Here is a 16,478-nt window from a genome sequence, read left to right as displayed (position 1 = left end):
AATTGAACAGCTGCTGTCAACGGCCATTCTAAGCTGAATGTGCCTGCTCTCGTCAGATAGCAGCAGCAATGCAGCTTAAGGCTTGGCAAGTACCAGCATGGGAGACTGGCTGGGAATCCCAAGTTCCGTTGACCTTTTTGAACCTGAAAATTGTGTTAGTTTCTCTATGAGATAGTAAAAGAAGGTTCAAATTGAACAGCTGCTGTCAACGGCCATTCTAAGCTGAATGTGCGTGCTCTTGTCGGATCACAGCAGCGATGCAGCTTAAGGCTTGGCAAGTACCAGCATGGGAGACTGGCTGCGAATCCCAAGTTCCGTTGACCTTTTAGAACCTGAAAATTGTGTTAGTTTCTCTATGAGATAGTAAAAGAAGGTTCAAACTGAACAGCTGCTGTCAACGGCCATTCTAAGCTGAATGTGCCTGCTCTCGTCAGATCGCAGCATCAATGCAGCTTAAGGCTTGGCAAGTACCAGCATGGGAGACTGGCTGGGAATCCCAAGTTCCGTTGACCTTTTTGAACCTGAAAATTGTGTTAGTTTCTCTTTGAGATAGTAAAAGAAAGTAGAAATTAGGCAGCTGCTGTCAACGGCCATTCTAAGCTGAATGTGCCTGCTCTCGTCAGATCGCAGCAGCAATGCAGCTTAAGGCTTGGCAAGTACCAGCATGGGAGACTGGCTGGGAATCCCAAGTTCTGTTGACCTTTTTGAACCTGAAAATTGTGTTAGTTTCTCTATGAGATAGTAAAAGAAGGTTCAAATTGAACAGCTGCTGTCAACGGCCATTCTAAGCTGAATGTGCCTGCTCTCATCAGATCGCAGCAGCTTAAGGCTTGGCAAGTACCAGCATGGGAGACTGGCTGGGAATCCCAAGTTCTGTTGACCTTTTTGAACCTGAAAATTGTGTTAGTTTCTCTATGAGATAGTAAAAGAAGGTTCAAATTGAACAGCTGCGGTCAACGGCCATTCTAAGCTGAATGTGCCTGCTCTCGTCAGATCGCAGCAGCTTAAGGCTTGGCAAGTACCAGCATGGGAGACTGGCTGGGAATCCCAAGTTCCGTTGACCTTTTTGAACCTGAAAATTGTGTTAGTTTCTCTATGAGATAGTAAAAGAAGGTTCAAACTGAACAGCTGCTGTCAACGGCCATTCTAAGCTGAATGTGCCTGCTCTCGTCAGATCGCAGCAGCAATGCAGCTTAAGGCTTGGCAAGTACCAGCATGGGAGACTGGCTGGGAATCCCAAGTTCCGTTGACCTTTTTGAACCTGAAAATTGTGTTAGTTTCTCTATGAGATAGTAAAAGAAGGTTCAAATTGAACAGCTGCTGTCAACAGCCATTCTAAGCTGAATGTGCCTGCTCTCGTCAGATCGCAGCAGCAATGCAGCTTAAGGCTTGGCAAGTACCAGCATGGGAGACTGGCTGGGAATCCCAAGTTCTGTTGACCTTTTTGAACCTGAAAATTGTGTTAGTTTCTCTATGAGATAGTAAAAGAAGGTTCAAATTGAACAGCTGCTGTCAACGGCCATTCTAAGCTGAATGTGCGTGCTCTTGTCGGATCACAGCAGCGATGCAGCTTAAGGCTTGGCAAGTACCAGCATGGGAGACTGGCTGCGAATCCCAAGTTCCGTTGACCTTTTTGAACCTGAAAATTGTGTTAGTTTCTCTATGAGATAGTAAAAGAAGGTTCAAACTGAACAGCTGCTGTCAACGGCCATTCTAAGCTGAATGTGCCTGCTCTCGTCAGACCGCAGCATCAATGCAGCTTAAGGCTTGGCAAGTACCAGCATGGGAGACTGGCTGGGAATCCCAAGTTCCGTTGACCTTTTTGAACCTGAAAATTGTGTTAGTTTCTCTATGAGATAGTAAAAGAAGGTTCAAATTGAACAGCTGCTGTCAACGGCCATTCTAAGCTGAATGTGCCTGCTCTCGTCAGATCGCAGCATCAATGCAGCTTAAGGCTTGGCAAGTACCAGCATGGGAGACTGGCTGGGAATCCCAAGTTCCGTTGACCTTTTTGAACCTGAAAATTGTGTTAGTTTCTCTATGAGATAGTAAAAGAAGGTTCAAATTGAACAGCTGCTGTCAACGGCCATTCTAAGCTGAATGTGCCTGCTCTCGTCAGATCGCAGCAGCAATGCAGCTTAAGGCTTGGCAAGTACCAGCATGGGAGACTGGCTGGGAATCCCAAGTTCTGTTGACCTTTTTGAACCTGAAAATTGTGTTAGTTTCTCTATGAGATAGTAAAAGAAGGTTCAAATTGAACAGCTGCTGTCAACGGCCATTCTAAGCTGAATGTGCCTGCTCTCATCAGATCGCAGCAGCTTAAGGCTTGGCAAGTACCAGCATGGGAGACTGGCTGGGAATCCCAAGTTCCGTTGACCTTTTTGAACCTGAAAATTGTGTTAGTTTCTCTATGAGATAGTAAAAGAAGGTTCAAACTGAACAGCTGCTGTCAACGGCCATTCTAAGCTGAATGTGCCTGCTCTCGTCAGATCGCAGCAGCAATGCAGCTTAAGGCTTGGCAAGTACCAGCATGGGAGACTCGCTGGGAATCCCAAGTTCTGTTGACCTTTTTGAACCTGAAAATTGTGTTAGTTTCTCTATGAGATAGTAAAAGAAGGTTCAAATTGAACAGCTGCTGTCAACGGCCATTCTAAGCTGAATGTGCCTGCTCTCGTCAGATCGCAGCAACAATGAAGCTTAAGGCTTGGCAAGTACCAGCATGGGAGACTGGCTGGGAATCCCAAGTTCTGTTGACCTTTTTGAACCTTAAAATTGTGTTAGTTTCTCTATGAGATAGTAAAAGAAGGTTCAAATTGAACAGCTGCTGTCAACGGCCATTCTAAGCTGAATGTGCCTGCTCTCGTCAGATCGCAGCAGCTTAAGGCTTGGCAAGTAACAGCATGGGAGACTGGCTGGGAATCCCAAGTTCCGTTGACCTTTTTGAACCTGAAAATTGTGTTAGTTTCTCTATGAGATAGTAAAAGAAGGTTCAAACTGAACAGCTGCTGTCAACGGCCATTCTAAGCTGAATGTGCCTGCTCTCGTCAGATCGCAGCAGCAATGCAGCTTAAGGCTTGTTAGGGTAGTCCTCAATGGGGACAATTCAGTATATTGGAGAGGAGCCAAATTCAGGATGATGACGAGCTCGCCGAGAATTTCAGACAAGAACACATCCTGGTTCTCTGAATAAAACTCTGCTTTATTGGTGCATGACATCGTCTTATATACCCAAAAGAAGGGCGTTTACATGTTAAGCTGTCTTACAATTATTGGATAGTTTCATTGAACCATTAGGAAATATTATAACAATTGGTCAGTTTCCATTTAACTATATTTAATAATTAACATATGTTCTAGTTTGCAGGGCATATCAGGGTGAATAAATTCCATTATTGATTTTCCCATTAAGTGCCAGGTGCGAGCTGGCACAAGCTACCTTAATAGTCATTATTCACTGATACTAATCAGAAGTCCTGTAATTAAGAGTATTAATAACCGGTCAAGGTTCTTTCTGGTCACCTGCATTGACTGTACCTTGTGAGGCTTTATTTTTATAAGTGAATTTAAGACAAAGAGGTTCTTTATAAGGGCCTCAAGATATGTATGGATGAGAGTATATTGGGTTCATCCCTATCAATCCCTCCTTTTGAGAACAAATATGAGCCTCTCCTCACCCTACGTACTTCAATGGTAAAAGACCATTGTCAGACTTCAGATTATGTTCCTTCACTGAATTCCCCAGAGTAGGGGAGTCTCATATCTTATTCTCACAACATTCTCTCTCCTTCATCATCATCATCATCTCCCTAGTGGATACACGGTCTTAGTGATGGATGTTTCAATCAGTCGTTATATAAGTCCTTATTACAGTAAGTTAGCAATACAGTAACAACAGGTGACTTGTGATGCTGTCATGACGGCTGACGAGATGAAGAGACCAGAACATACTGCTCCATTTTCTCAGCCAAAACTCCAACCGGTGGGTAAAAATATCATCAATGCTGGAGTTTCCTGCAAGTTCTTTGGATCACGGTGAGAATGTTCCAATATTGGACTATACTATGGAAATAATAAAAAAACAATGATAAAATCCAAATTCTTAACCCCTCCTTTTTATACTAAGGACATGTCTATATTTATTTAATCTTTAAGTCAAAATATCAATAGTCAATATGTTGAGGAATCGAGAACTAATTCCAGCTCTGCAGTTATTAAGTTTCCTGCTTTAAACTTATCAGAGATATCTCTTGGAATTCGAATATCATCTATATACATTCTTGGATCTAGGGATCAGTCTTCTCTTTACACCAATGAGCTACATTTAGCTTACTCCTCGGCCCAGTTTACTTAGCAATCTAAGTTTGAGCTTCATGTTTCACCTTACCAGTTTCCTGGAAACAAGGATTGTTCTCCTACTCATGGGGTTACCCAGTATGTTATGACTGGTGGGCGCAACTTTAATAAACAATACATAGATAATAAATGGGCTCATACGAAGCCCTTCACATAGCTAACATACACAGTATGTTGTGAGTCTTTTTGGGTGATCAGAAAGTTTAAATGATGTATTCGTTAGAACTAGCAGTGGCAAATGCTATACAATTAGATTTACTTATAATTATCTTGTCATTATTTATCCTCTAGTATTTTTGTTCTGTGACGCATCTCTGTGATCTCACCTTCCCATATTGGGATAGCTTTTAGCATGGAAATACTTTGTTGGGGCCCTCCCTTCTGGGTATATATATTTCAAGCAATAGAGACCTTTGTCTTTTGGAGAAGACTAATAGGCCCTATTCCCTTTAGTCAATTCTTTACTTCACTCTATTGTGTTGGTTATTTAAATTAGGTATAGATTGTCTATCCTTTGCATACCTTGCTGAATTTTAATTACCTCTGTTATACCAAATCTACAGAAATTTCACTAATTTTAATTCTTCTGTAGAAGTTTCCTTCACGCATCAGGAGAGCTTCCGGCCACCCTAAGAACAGATCAACATACACAAGAGCATACTACCAACCTTGGTTAGTTGCATGAGGTCAATTAGCAGTCATTGGAACAGATAGAGGTGTCTAGGTGTGTGATTTTTCCTATATTATCGTAGTTATGCACATGTGAGATATGCTTTTGTAAACCTGGCTGTGGTAGTAATAACCCCAGGTGTGGAGCGTTGTATGTCCACTAGAGAGCACATAGCTTCTTTAAACAGGTGAGTTGGACCTTGAGCAGCTTCAGCCATCATAGGGTACATAAATCTGGGTAGGCATATTCTCTCCCCAGCTTCCACAGATCAGACTCTTCCCGAGTGCCAGCCTTCGACCAGATCTTCCTCTCTTCCCCGGTGGTTTGCCAGGTCAGAGACTGTAAAATACTGAAGTCAAATGCATGGTTAGGCTCAGTGCTTACCTTGATCTGTGAGGTTTCTGGGACCTCTGCCGCTCTTGTCCTCCTGGTTGTCACCTTTTCCGCTTTATTCACCCTGTGGTTGCCTTGTGCCTCATTAGTGGCCAGTTTTGTATGTGCCTTTTACCTTTACTATGTCAACTTCTTGTGTAATATACAATGTTCCATAAGTTATTTGATTATGTTCTCATGTTCTACTAGTCTACCTATGGAGGTGAGGAAGTCCCTGTCTTTCTCCCTACAATATTGTATGTATTTACCTGAGACATTACTCTATGCGCTCCAATGAGGGCCTTCAGCTCCTCCTCCTGTGCAGACATGTGAGGAAGGAGTGGTTCTGCTTTTACTACATCATGTTGTGTGACCACTTCATACCCACTGTGGAACCGTCCGTCCTCTCCGATGCTGGCTTTATCCGTCTACAAAAACTTGAAATCTGATTATTATCCTTAAGTTTCCTGTGCTATGATTTAAAGAAAATAAGAGGAATGATATAGATATAGAATGGTATAAAGTCTAGTGACAGCACAGTGTATGGTTACAGGTCTTATTTGCTCATATATCATCTTATTCAGTAAGCTCTTCTTTAATTATTAAGCTTGAAACAATATCACAAATACAATAAAAAGAAGTTTCTTAAATATAAATACCAGAATGATGCAGCACAAATTTATACATACGATATCCTATACCCTCTGACTACTTGCAAAATGAGACTGAAATGGTACCAAACAGCTATAGTGGTGATTGCAAGACATCAGAAGACTTTCCGAAACCCCCTTTGTTTACTTATTAGATGACTGTATCATAAAAAGAAGGTATTTCATAGAATAAAAATGTTTAAGATGGTAAAACAACGGTAAAACATAATGCCAAAAAGTATTGTTAAACAAAGATACCTTGTTAAGCAAGGTTTCCTACATTATACTTTCTATCTACCTTCCCCCCCTGTTGACATTGCATCAATCACATTAATGGGAACTAAGGTATCTGGATTCAATGTCAAGCACTTAAAATCTGCTGCAATTTGCAATGTAAGTTTCTAAACAGGAAGAGAAAGTTTGCTGCATTATATTCAAAAAGTTATGCAAATTATGCAAAATGGAAATGGTGAAGTAGTTACTACATAATGGGGTATAATTTCAGAAGCAGTCTCTGAACTTAAATTCTTATAATATTTTTGCCTTAATTCAATACAATATAATAAAACGCCTACATGTAATAGGATTTAGTCAGCTACCTGATGCTGCGGCTAAAAGGATGTCCACTGAGTGAGTGAAAATAAACGAAGGCTTCTAGGCTTCTGTGGAAAGTTGGAAAAGCTATGTGTCTAATCATTTATACAATTGTTGCATGAGGGTGCAGACATAGCAGATCCACGGCTTCTAATACAATACTCTACTCAAAGTAGTACATAGCTAAACTCCCATGTGTTACTTAGTGACTCGATTACCTTCATGTGTCAGAAAGAACATTTTCCTGAAATGAAATTTAGAAAACCAACCATTAAAATTTTCGGACTCCTAGTGGTGACATCCACCAAATATATCGTTGTTTCCTAAAAGTAAATGCAGCCAAAATTTTTGGACCCAGGGGAAACCCATCTGTAAAATTATCGTGATATTTTAGTCATGGGGAATGATAGGGTATTGGGCATAGATTATTGCTGCATTCTTCAATCCCTTCAGCTAATTGTGTATACAGGGTGCCAACAAAAGAGTGAGATGGGTTCACATGGTAGGTGACTGTTTCAGATACATTAGGTTCTACTAACAAGTGAATTGTTCTACCATCTGGAAAATGGAGTGTAACCATTTTCTGAGACCTTGGAAGAATGGGGACACTGGGTGGTAATTGTACTGGTGCTCCTATGGGAGCGGTTTGAACGTTTATAACTTCTCCTAAAAGGTCCCATAGTTTCCCACAAGTGGGACACTTGAATCTCTGTTGGGAACATTTCCTTGGGAAATATTTTACTTGACCTAGCTCAGCTGTTTCTGCTGCCTGTACAACCTGGATTTGTTCTTCAGTACTATTTGGATCTTCGTCATCCAGAAGTGTCTCTATTATCCTTTCCTGACACCAATCCATCAGTTCTGCTAAGAAGTGTTTTTAGCTTCTTTTGATAGTGCTTCCCATACAGTATTAACCAACTGTTGAGCACGTGTACTCATTTTTTTTTTTATTTCTTTATTATTTTTCTATTTTTTTTTTTCCTTATTTTTCTTTTTTTTTTTTTTATAACTTTGCTTATTACTTCCTAAAGCTGCTTATAAGGTCTTTTCTTGTCAAAATAAATGTTATCCCTTATTCCACCTGCTATATCCCGGAAATATTAGTCAGAAGTACCCGTTGGTGTGAAATACATTTGCTGTCTTTAGGTCTATCTTTTTCTCTGGCTGCCTCTAAAACGCCCTTTTCCGTATTATGGCTATGAAGCCCACAACTACCTAGGTTGCCTTTACTCTATTGTCCTGCAACTTGCGGTACCCACTTATTTATAACTGAGCTCAACGAGCATATTTCAGTGTGTTGGTGTGCAGGCCCTTTAATATGATTTGTGACTTGGCCAAGTGACTACACTGGAGTCACGTCACTAAATCCCCTAGGCTCCTTGGGTAAGCACGGAAGAAACTCAATGTAAATTTAGCGTATACATATCTCTTATACATCAGCCAGAGTGTAAGATTAACTAAACTTTTACAGCTTACTATGATGAAAGTTGTTTCTAGTGCGGGTTTAAACAATTCTTCCGACTACAGCTAACAGTCTCCGAGAAGTGACAATAATCTGCAACTTAAACCAGCCAGCAGGGGCGTCTTGTTCACACGCAAACCGGACAAGCCAGTATTACGGGAAGAGGTTAGTCTTTCTGGCCAGGAGTTGCCTTCGAGGTGGACTCATATCAGTCATACACCATTCATACAACAACATAAACAAACAACATATAATAGCGGCACAAACATAAACCTTCTCCAATATACTCTTATAATTATCTCAGGGATATTCTACGGTTCTTTGTCAATAAATATTGAGCAGTAAGAAGAAAGACTTATCTATAACGTACCGTAAATCCGGCGGCAGACTTTGAGATAGAGGAGACACAGAGAAGTTTGTGTAAGAATAAGGTTCTTACCATCCCCGGGGTTGTCTGTGTGTCCGCTGCCAAAGAGCCTGTTGTGTTGCCGGGTCTGCAGTACTGAAGTCAATCTGTTTCCAACTGCCCCGCGATTGGAAGCGCCATTTACTGTTAGGGTAGTCCTCAATGGGGACAATTCAGTATATTGGAGAGGAGCCAAATTCAGGATGATGACGAGCTCGCCGAGAATTTCAGACAAGAACACATCCTGGTTCTCTGAATAAAACTCTGCTTTATTGGTGCATGACATCGTCTTATATACCCAAAAGAAGGGTGTTTACATGTTAAGCTGTCTTACAATTATTGGATAGTTTCATTGAACCATTAGGAAATATTATAACAATTGGTCAGTTTCCATTTAACTATATTTAATAATTAACATATGTTCTAGTTTGCAGGGCATATCAGGGTGAATAAATTCCATTATTGATTTTCCCATTAAGTGCCAGGTGCGAGCTGGCACAAGCTACCTTAATAGTCATTATTCACTGATACTAATCAGAAGTCCTGTAATTAAGAGTATTAATAACCGGTCAAGGTTCTTTCTGGTCACCTGCATTGACTGTACCTTGTGAGGCTTTATTTTTATAAGTGAATTTAAGACAAAGAGGTTCTTTATAAGGGCCTCAAGATATGTATGGATGAGAGTATATTGGGTTCATCCCTATCAGGCTTGGCAAGTAACAGCATGGGAGACTGGCTGGGAATCCCAAGTTCCGTTGACCTTTTTGAACCTGAAAATTGTGTTAGTTTCTCTATGAGATAGTAAAAGAAGGTTCAAATTGAACAGCTGCTGTCAACGGCCATTCTAAGCTGAATGTGCCTGCTCTCGTCAGATCGCAGCAGCAATGCAGCTTAAGGCTTGGCAAGTACCAGCATGGGAGACTGGCTGGGAATCCCAAGTTCTGTTGACCTTTTTGAACCTGAAAATTGTGTTAGTTTCTCTATGAGATAGTAAAAGAAGGTTCAAATTGAACAGCTGCTGTCAACGGCCATTCTAAGCTGAATGTGCCTGCTCTCGTCAGATCGCAGCAGCAATGCAGCTTAAGGCTTGGCAAGTACCAGCATGGGAGACTGGCTGGGAATCCCAAGTTCCGTTGACTTTTTTGAACCTGAAAATTGTGTTAGTTTCTCTATGAGATAGTAAAAGAAGGTTCAAATTGAACAGCTGCTGTCAACGGCCATTCTAAGCTGAATGTGCGTGCTCTTGTCGGATCACAGCAGCGATGCAGCTTAAGGCTTGGCAAGTACCAGCATGGGAGACTGGCTGCGAATCCCAAGTTCCGTTGACCTTTTTGAACCTGAAAATTGTGTTAGTTTCTCTATGAGATAGTAAAAGAAGGTTCAAACTGAACAGCTGCTGTCAACGGCCATTCTAAGCTGAATGTGCCTGCTCTCGTCAGATCGCAGCAGCAATGCAGCTTAAGGCTTGGCAAGTACCAGCATGGGAGACTGGCTGGGAATCCCAAGTTCCGTTGACCTTTTTGAACCTGAAAATTGTGTTAGTTTCTCTATGAGATAGTAAAAGAAAGTAGAAATTAGGCAGCTGCTGTCAACGGCCATTCTAAGCTGAATGTGCCTGCTCTCGTCAGATCGCAGCAGCAATGCAGCTTAAGGCTTGGCAAGTACCAGCATGGGAGACTGGCTGGGAATCCCAAGTTCTGTTGACCTTTTTGAACCTGAAAATTGTGTTAGTTTCTCTATGAGATAGTAAAAGAAGGTTCAAATTGAACAGCTGCGGTCAACGGCCATTCTAAGCTGAATGTGCCTGCTCTCGTCAGATCGCAGCAGCTTAAGGCTTGGCAAGTACCAGCATGGGAGACTGGCTGGGAATCCCAAGTTCTGTTGACCTTTTTGAACCTGAAAATTGTGTTAGTTTCTCTATGAGATAGTAAAAGAAGGTTCAAACTGAACAGCTGCTGTCAACGGCCATTCTAAGCTGAATGTGCCTGCTCTCGTCAGATCGCAGCAGCAATGCAACTTAAGGCTTGGCAAGTACCAGCATGGGAGACTGGCTGGGAATCCCAAGTTCCGTTGACCTTTTTGAACCTGAAAATTGTGTTAGTTTCTCTATGAGATAGTAAAAGAAGGTTCAAATTGAACAGCTGCTGTCAACAGCCATTCTAAGCTGAATGTGCCTGCTCTCGTCAGATCGCAGCAGCAATGCAGCTTAAGGCTTGGCAAGTACCAGCATGGGAGACTGGCTGGGAATCCCAAGTTCTGTTGACCTTTTTGAACCTGAAAATTGTGTTAGTTTCTCTATGAGATAGTAAAAGAAGGTTCAAATTGAACAGCTGCTGTCAACGGCCATTCTAAGCTGAATGTGCCTGCTCTCGTCAGATAGCAGCAGCAATGCAGCTTAAGGCTTGGCAAGTACCAGCATGGGAGACTGGCTGGGAATCCCAAGTTCCGTTGACCTTTTTGAACCTGAAAATTGTGTTAGTTTCTCTATGAGATAGTAAAAGAAGGTTCAAATTGAACAGCTGCTGTCAACGGCCATTCTAAGCTGAATGTGCGTGCTCTTGTCGGATCACAGCAGCGATGCAGCTTAAGGCTTGGCAAGTACCAGCATGGGAGACTGGCTGCGAATCCCAAGTTCCGTTGACCTTTTAGAACCTGAAAATTGTGTTAGTTTCTCTATGAGATAGTAAAAGAAGGTTCAAACTGAACAGCTGCTGTCAACGGCCATTCTAAGCTGAATGTGCCTGCTCTTGTCAGATCGCAGCATCAATGCAGCTTAAGGCTTGGCAAGTACCAGCATGGGAGACTGGCTGGGAATCCCAAGTTCCGTTGACCTTTTTGAACCTGAAAATTGTGTTAGTTTCTCTATGAGATAGTAAAAGAAGGTTCAAATTGAACAGCTGCTGTCAACGGCCATTCTAAGCTGAATGTGCCTGCTCTCGTCAGATCGCAGCAGCAATGCAGCTTAAGGCTTGGCAAGTACCAGCATGGGAGACTGGCTGGGAATCCCAAGTTCCGTTGCCCTTTTTGAACCTGAAAATTGTGTTAGTTTCTCTATGAGATAGTAAAAGAAAGTAGAAATTAGGCAGCTGCTGTCAACGGCCATTCTAAGCTGAATGTGCCTGCTCTCGTCAGATCGCAGCAGCAATGCAGCTTAAGGCTTGGCAAGTACCAGCATGGGAGACTGGCTGGGAATCCCAAGTTCTGTTGACCTTTTTGAACCTGAAAATTGTGTTAGTTTCTCTATGAGATAGTAAAAGAAGGTTCAAATTGAACAGCTGCTGTCAACGGCCATTCTAAGCTGAATGTGCCTGCTCTCATCAGATCGCAGCAGCTTAAGGCTTGGCAAGTACCAGCATGGGAGACTGGCTGGGAATCCCAAGTTCCGTTGACCTTTTTGAACCTGAAAATTGTGTTAGTTTCTCTATGAGATAGTAAAAGAAGGTTCAAACTGAACAGCTGCTGTCAACGGCCATTCTAAGCTGAATGTGCCTGCTCTCGTCAGATCGCAGCAGCAATGCAGCTTAAGGCTTGGCAAGTACCAGCATGGGAGACTGGCTGGGAATCCCAAGTTCCGTTGACCTTTTTGAACCTGAAAATTGTGTTAGTTTCTCTATGAGATAGTAAAAGAAGGTTCAAATTGAACAGCTGCTGTCAACAGCCATTCTAAGCTGAATGTGCCTGCTCTCGTCAGATCGCAGCAGCAATGCAGCTTAAGGCTTGGCAAGTACCAGCATGGGAGACTGGCTGGGAATCCCAAGTTCTGTTGACCTTTTTGAACCTGAAAATTGTGTTAGTTTCTCTATGAGATAGTAAAAGAAGGTTCAAATTGAACAGCTGCTGTCAACGGCCATTCTAAGCTGAATGTGCCTGCTCTCGTCAGATAGCAGCAGCAATGCAGCTTAAGGCTTGGCAAGTACCAGCATGGGAGACTGGCTGGGAATCCCAAGTTCCGTTGACCTTTTTGAACCTGAAAATTGTGTTAGTTTCTCTATGAGATAGTAAAAGAAGGTTCAAATTGAACAGCTGCTGTCAACGGCCATTCTAAGCTGAATGTGCGTGCTCTTGTCGGATCACAGCAGCGATGCAGCTTAAGGCTTGGCAAGTACCAGCATGGGAGACTGGCTGCGAATCCCAAGTTCCGTTGACCTTTTTGAACCTGAAAATTGTGTTAGTTTCTCTATGAGATAGTAAAAGAAGGTTCAAACTGAACAGCTGCTGTCAACGGCCATTCTAAGCTGAATGTGCCTGCTCTCGTCAGATCGCAGCATCAATGCAGCTTAAGGCTTGGCAAGTACCAGCATGGGAGACTGGCTGGGAATCCCAAGTTCCGTTGACCTTTTTGAACCTGAAAATTGTGTTAGTTTCTCTATGAGATAGTAAAAGAAGGTTCAAATTGAACAGCTGCTATCAACGGCCATTCTAAGCTGAATGTGCCTGCTCTCGTCAGATCGCAGCAGCAATGCAGCTTAAGGCTTGGCAAGTACCAGCATGGGAGACTGGCTGGGAATCCCAAGTTCCGTTGACCTTTTTGAACCTGAAAATTGTGTTAGTTTCTCTATGAGATAGTAAAAGAAAGTAGAAATTAGGCAGCTGCTGTCAACGGCCATTCTAAGCTGAATGTGCCTGCTCTCGTCAGATCGCAGCAGCAATGCAGCTTAAGGCTTGGCAAGTACCAGCATGGGAGACTGGCTGGGAATCCCAAGTTCTGTTGACCTTTTTGAACCTGAAAATTGTGTTAGTTTCTCTATGAGATAGTAAAAGAAGGTTCAAATTGAACAGCTGCTGTCAACGGCCATTCTAAGCTGAATGTGCCTGCTCTCATCAGATTGCAGCAGCTTAAGGCTTGGCAAGTACCAGCATGGGAGACTGGCTGGGAATCCCAAGTTCCGTTGACCTTTTTGAACCTGAAAATTGTGTTAGTTTCTCTATGAGATAGTAAAAGAAGGTTCAAACTGAACAGCTGCTGTCAACGGCCATTCTAAGCTGAATGTGCCTGCTCTCGTCAGATTGCAGCAGCAATGCAGCTTAAGGCTTGGCAAGTACCAGCATGGGAGACTGGCTGGGAATCCCAAGTTCCGTTGACCTTTTTGAACCTGAAAATTGTGTTACTTTCTCTATGAGATAGTAAAAGAAGGTTCAAATTGAACAGCTGCTGTCAACAGCCATTCTAAGCTGAATGTGCCTGCTCTCGTCAGATCGCAGCAGCAATGCAGCTTAAGGCTTGGCAAGTACCAGCATGGGAGACTGGCTGGGAATCCCAAGTTCTGTTGACCTTTTTGAACATGAAAATTGTGTTAGTTTCTCTATGAGATAGTAAAAGAAGGTTCAAATTGAACAGCTGCTGTCAACGGCCATTCTAAGCTGAATGTGCCTGCTCTCGTCAGATAGCAGCAGCAATGCAGCTTAAGGCTTGGCAAGTACCAGCATGGGAGACTGGCTGGGAATCCCAAGTTCCGTTGACCTTTTTGAACCTGAAAATTGTGTTAGTTTCTCTATGAGATAGTAAAAGAAGGTTCAAACTGAACAGCTGCTGTCAACGGCCATTCTAAGCTGAATGTGCGTGCTCTTGTCGGATCACAGCAGCGATGCAGCTTAAGGCTTGGCAAGTACCAGCATGGGAGACTGGCTGCGAATCCCAAGTTCTGTTGACCTTTTTGAACCTGAAAATTGTGTTAGTTTCTCTATGAGATAGTAAAAGAAGGTTCAAACTGAACAGCTGCTGTCAACGGCCATTCTAAGCTGAATGTGCCTGCTCTCGTCAGATCGCAGCATCAATGCAGCTTAAGGCTTGGCAAGTACCAGCATGGGAGACTGGCTGGGAATCCCAAGTTCCGTTGACCTTTTAGAAACTGAAAATTGTGTTAGTTTCTCTATGAGATAGTAAAAGAAGGTTCAAATTGAACAGCTGCTGTCAACGGCCATTCTAAGCTGAATGTGCCTGCTCTCGTCAGATCGCAGCAGCAATGCAGCTTAAGGCTTGGCAAGTACCAGCATGGGAGACTGGCTGGGAATCCCAAGTTCCGTTGACCTTTTTGAACCTGAAAATTGTGTTAGTTTCTCTATGAGATAGTAAAAGAAAGTAGAAATTAGGCAGCTGCTGTCAACGGCCATTCTAAGCTGAATGTGCCTGCTCTCGTCAGATTGCAGCAGCAATGCAGCTTAAGGCTTGGCAAGTACCAGCATGGGAGACTGGCTGGGAATCCCAAGTTCCGTTGACCTTTTTGAACCTGAAAATTGTGTTAGTTTCTCTATGAGATAGTAAAAGAAGGTTCAAACTGAACAGCTGCTGTCAACGGCCATTCTAAGCTGAATGTGCCTGCTCTCGTCAGATCGCAGCAGCAATGCAGCTTAAGGCTTGGCAAGTACCAGCATGGGAGACTGGCTGGGAATCCCAAGTTCCGTTGACCTTTTTGAACCTGAAAATTGTGTTAGTTTCTCTATGAGATAGTAAAAGAAGGTTCAAATTGAGCAGCTGCTGTCAACAGCCATTCTAAGCTGAATGTGCCTGCTCTCGTAAGATCGCAGCAGCAATGCAGCTTAAGGCTTGGCAAGTACCAGCATGGGAGACTGGCTGGGAATCCCAAGTTCTGTTGACCTTTTTGAACCTGAAAATTGTGTTAGTTTCTCTATGAGATAGTAAAAGAAGGTTCAAATTGAACAGCTGCTGTCAACGGCCATTCTAAGCTGAATGTGCCTGCTCTCGTCAGATAGCAGCAGCAATGCAGCTTAAGGCTTGGCAAGTACCAGCATGGGAGACTGGCTGGGAATCCCAAGTTCCGTTGACCTTTTTGAACCTGAAAATTGTGTTAGTTTCTCTATGAGATAGTAAAAGAAGGTTCAAATTGAACAGCTGCTGTCAACGGCCATTCTAAGCTGAATGTGCGTGCTCTTGTCGGATCACAGCAGCGATGCAGCTTAAGGCTTGGCAAGTACCAGCATGGGAGACTGGCTGCGAATCCCAAGTTCTGTTGACCTTTTTGAACCTGAAAATTGTGTTAGTTTCTCTATGAGATAGTAAAAGAAGGTTCAAACTGAACAGCTGCTGTCAACAGCCATTCTAAGCTGAATGTGCCTGCTCTCGTAAGATCGCAGCAGCAATGCAGCTTAAGGCTTGGCAAGTACCAGCATGGGAGACTGGCTGGGAATCCCAAGTTCTGTTGACCTTTTTGAACCTGAAAATTGTGTTAGTTTCTCTATGAGATAGTAAAAGAAGGTTCAAATTGAACAGCTGCTGTCAACGGCCATTCTAAGCTGAATGTGCCTGCTCTCGTCAGATCGCAGCAGCAATGCAGCTTAAGGCTTGGCAAGTACCAGCATGGGAGACTGGCTGGGAATCCCAAGTTCCGTTGACCTTTTTGAACCTGAAAATTGTGTTAGTTTCTCTATGAGATAGTAAAGGAAGGTTCAAATTGAACAGCTGCTGTCAACGGCCATTCTAAGCTGAATGTGCGTGCTCTTGTCGGATCACAGCAGCGATGCGGCTTAAGGCTTGGCAAGTACCAGCATGGGAGACTGGCTGCGAATCCCAAGTTCCGTTGACCTTTTTGAACCTGAAAATTGTGTTAGTTTCTCTATGAGATAGTAAAAGAAGGTTCAAACTGAACAGCTGCTGTCAACGGCCATTCTAAGCTGAATGTGCCTGCTCTCGTCAGATCGCAGCATCAATGCAGCTTAAGGCTTGGCAAGTACCAGCATGGGAGACTGGCTGGGAATCCCAAGTTCCGTTGACCTTTTTGAACCTGAAAATTGTGTTAGTTTCTCTATGAGATAGTAAAAGAAGGTTCAAATTGAACAGCTGCTGTCAACGGCCATTCTAAGCTGAATGTGCCTGCTCTCGTCAGATCGCATCAGCAATGCAGCTTAAGGCTTGGCAAGTACCAGCATGGGAGACTGGCTGGGAATCCCAAGTTCTGTTGACCTTTTTGAACCTGTAAATTGTGTTAGTTTCTCTATGAGATAGTAAAAGAAGGT

At 42.9% G+C, this 16,478-nt stretch overlaps 1 protein-coding gene and 39 pseudogenes across 1 annotated transcript in view; 39 read left to right on the top strand and 1 right to left on the bottom strand.

Annotated features, from left to right (window-relative positions):
• Positions 1-15: 15 nt before the first annotated feature.
• LOC140089741 (5S ribosomal RNA) lies at positions 16-134 on the top strand (annotated as a pseudogene).
• Positions 135-393: 259 nt separating this feature from the next.
• On the top strand, positions 394-512 carry LOC140084168 (5S ribosomal RNA; annotated as a pseudogene).
• A 70-nt stretch (positions 513-582) lies between these two features.
• On the top strand, positions 583-701 carry LOC140080128 (5S ribosomal RNA; annotated as a pseudogene).
• Positions 702-1,133: 432 nt separating this feature from the next.
• Positions 1,134-1,252, top strand: LOC140099316 (5S ribosomal RNA; annotated as a pseudogene).
• Positions 1,253-1,322: 70 nt separating this feature from the next.
• On the top strand, positions 1,323-1,441 carry LOC140081812 (5S ribosomal RNA; annotated as a pseudogene).
• A 259-nt stretch (positions 1,442-1,700) lies between these two features.
• On the top strand, positions 1,701-1,819 carry LOC140087233 (5S ribosomal RNA; annotated as a pseudogene).
• A 70-nt stretch (positions 1,820-1,889) lies between these two features.
• Positions 1,890-2,008, top strand: LOC140084166 (5S ribosomal RNA; annotated as a pseudogene).
• Positions 2,009-2,078: 70 nt separating this feature from the next.
• LOC140080127 (5S ribosomal RNA) lies at positions 2,079-2,197 on the top strand (annotated as a pseudogene).
• Positions 2,198-2,448: 251 nt separating this feature from the next.
• Positions 2,449-2,567, top strand: LOC140081585 (5S ribosomal RNA; annotated as a pseudogene).
• Positions 2,568-2,637: 70 nt separating this feature from the next.
• On the top strand, positions 2,638-2,756 carry LOC140091123 (5S ribosomal RNA; annotated as a pseudogene).
• A 2,143-nt stretch (positions 2,757-4,899) lies between these two features.
• The window catches only part of LOC140076453 (uncharacterized), a 107,896-nt gene continuing 96,317 nt past the window's right edge, over positions 4,900-16,478 (bottom strand). The window contains exons 2-3 of the mRNA XM_072122981.1: positions 5,780-5,867; positions 4,900-4,982 (exon numbers count right to left, since the gene is read on the bottom strand). Coding sequence (XP_071979082.1) covers positions 4,900-4,982; positions 5,780-5,867 — 171 coding nt within the window. The remainder of the gene's footprint in view (positions 4,983-5,779; positions 5,868-16,478) is intronic.
• LOC140080126 (5S ribosomal RNA) lies at positions 9,339-9,457 on the top strand (annotated as a pseudogene).
• Positions 9,528-9,646, top strand: LOC140078601 (5S ribosomal RNA; annotated as a pseudogene).
• LOC140099315 (5S ribosomal RNA) lies at positions 9,906-10,024 on the top strand (annotated as a pseudogene).
• On the top strand, positions 10,095-10,213 carry LOC140080125 (5S ribosomal RNA; annotated as a pseudogene).
• Positions 10,465-10,583, top strand: LOC140087289 (5S ribosomal RNA; annotated as a pseudogene).
• LOC140081811 (5S ribosomal RNA) lies at positions 10,654-10,772 on the top strand (annotated as a pseudogene).
• LOC140089739 (5S ribosomal RNA) lies at positions 10,843-10,961 on the top strand (annotated as a pseudogene).
• LOC140094530 (5S ribosomal RNA) lies at positions 11,221-11,339 on the top strand (annotated as a pseudogene).
• On the top strand, positions 11,410-11,528 carry LOC140084758 (5S ribosomal RNA; annotated as a pseudogene).
• LOC140080124 (5S ribosomal RNA) lies at positions 11,599-11,717 on the top strand (annotated as a pseudogene).
• LOC140099314 (5S ribosomal RNA) lies at positions 11,969-12,087 on the top strand (annotated as a pseudogene).
• Positions 12,158-12,276, top strand: LOC140081810 (5S ribosomal RNA; annotated as a pseudogene).
• On the top strand, positions 12,347-12,465 carry LOC140089738 (5S ribosomal RNA; annotated as a pseudogene).
• On the top strand, positions 12,725-12,843 carry LOC140084165 (5S ribosomal RNA; annotated as a pseudogene).
• Positions 12,914-13,032, top strand: LOC140085050 (5S ribosomal RNA; annotated as a pseudogene).
• On the top strand, positions 13,103-13,221 carry LOC140080123 (5S ribosomal RNA; annotated as a pseudogene).
• On the top strand, positions 13,473-13,591 carry LOC140086878 (5S ribosomal RNA; annotated as a pseudogene).
• LOC140081809 (5S ribosomal RNA) lies at positions 13,662-13,780 on the top strand (annotated as a pseudogene).
• On the top strand, positions 13,851-13,969 carry LOC140089734 (5S ribosomal RNA; annotated as a pseudogene).
• Positions 14,229-14,347, top strand: LOC140084091 (5S ribosomal RNA; annotated as a pseudogene).
• On the top strand, positions 14,418-14,536 carry LOC140099313 (5S ribosomal RNA; annotated as a pseudogene).
• Positions 14,607-14,725, top strand: LOC140086877 (5S ribosomal RNA; annotated as a pseudogene).
• On the top strand, positions 14,796-14,914 carry LOC140099312 (5S ribosomal RNA; annotated as a pseudogene).
• Positions 14,985-15,103, top strand: LOC140086050 (5S ribosomal RNA; annotated as a pseudogene).
• On the top strand, positions 15,174-15,292 carry LOC140089732 (5S ribosomal RNA; annotated as a pseudogene).
• LOC140086049 (5S ribosomal RNA) lies at positions 15,552-15,670 on the top strand (annotated as a pseudogene).
• On the top strand, positions 15,741-15,859 carry LOC140099310 (5S ribosomal RNA; annotated as a pseudogene).
• Positions 16,119-16,237, top strand: LOC140084164 (5S ribosomal RNA; annotated as a pseudogene).
• LOC140092615 (5S ribosomal RNA) lies at positions 16,308-16,426 on the top strand (annotated as a pseudogene).

Source organism: Engystomops pustulosus, chromosome 9 (genome assembly GCF_040894005.1).
Source record: "Engystomops pustulosus chromosome 9, aEngPut4.maternal, whole genome shotgun sequence".
Classification (NCBI taxonomy): domain Eukaryota; kingdom Metazoa; phylum Chordata; class Amphibia; order Anura; family Leptodactylidae; genus Engystomops; species Engystomops pustulosus.
Note: the sequence above shows the minus strand (reverse complement) of the source record. Positions and strands in the feature narration are given on the sequence as shown.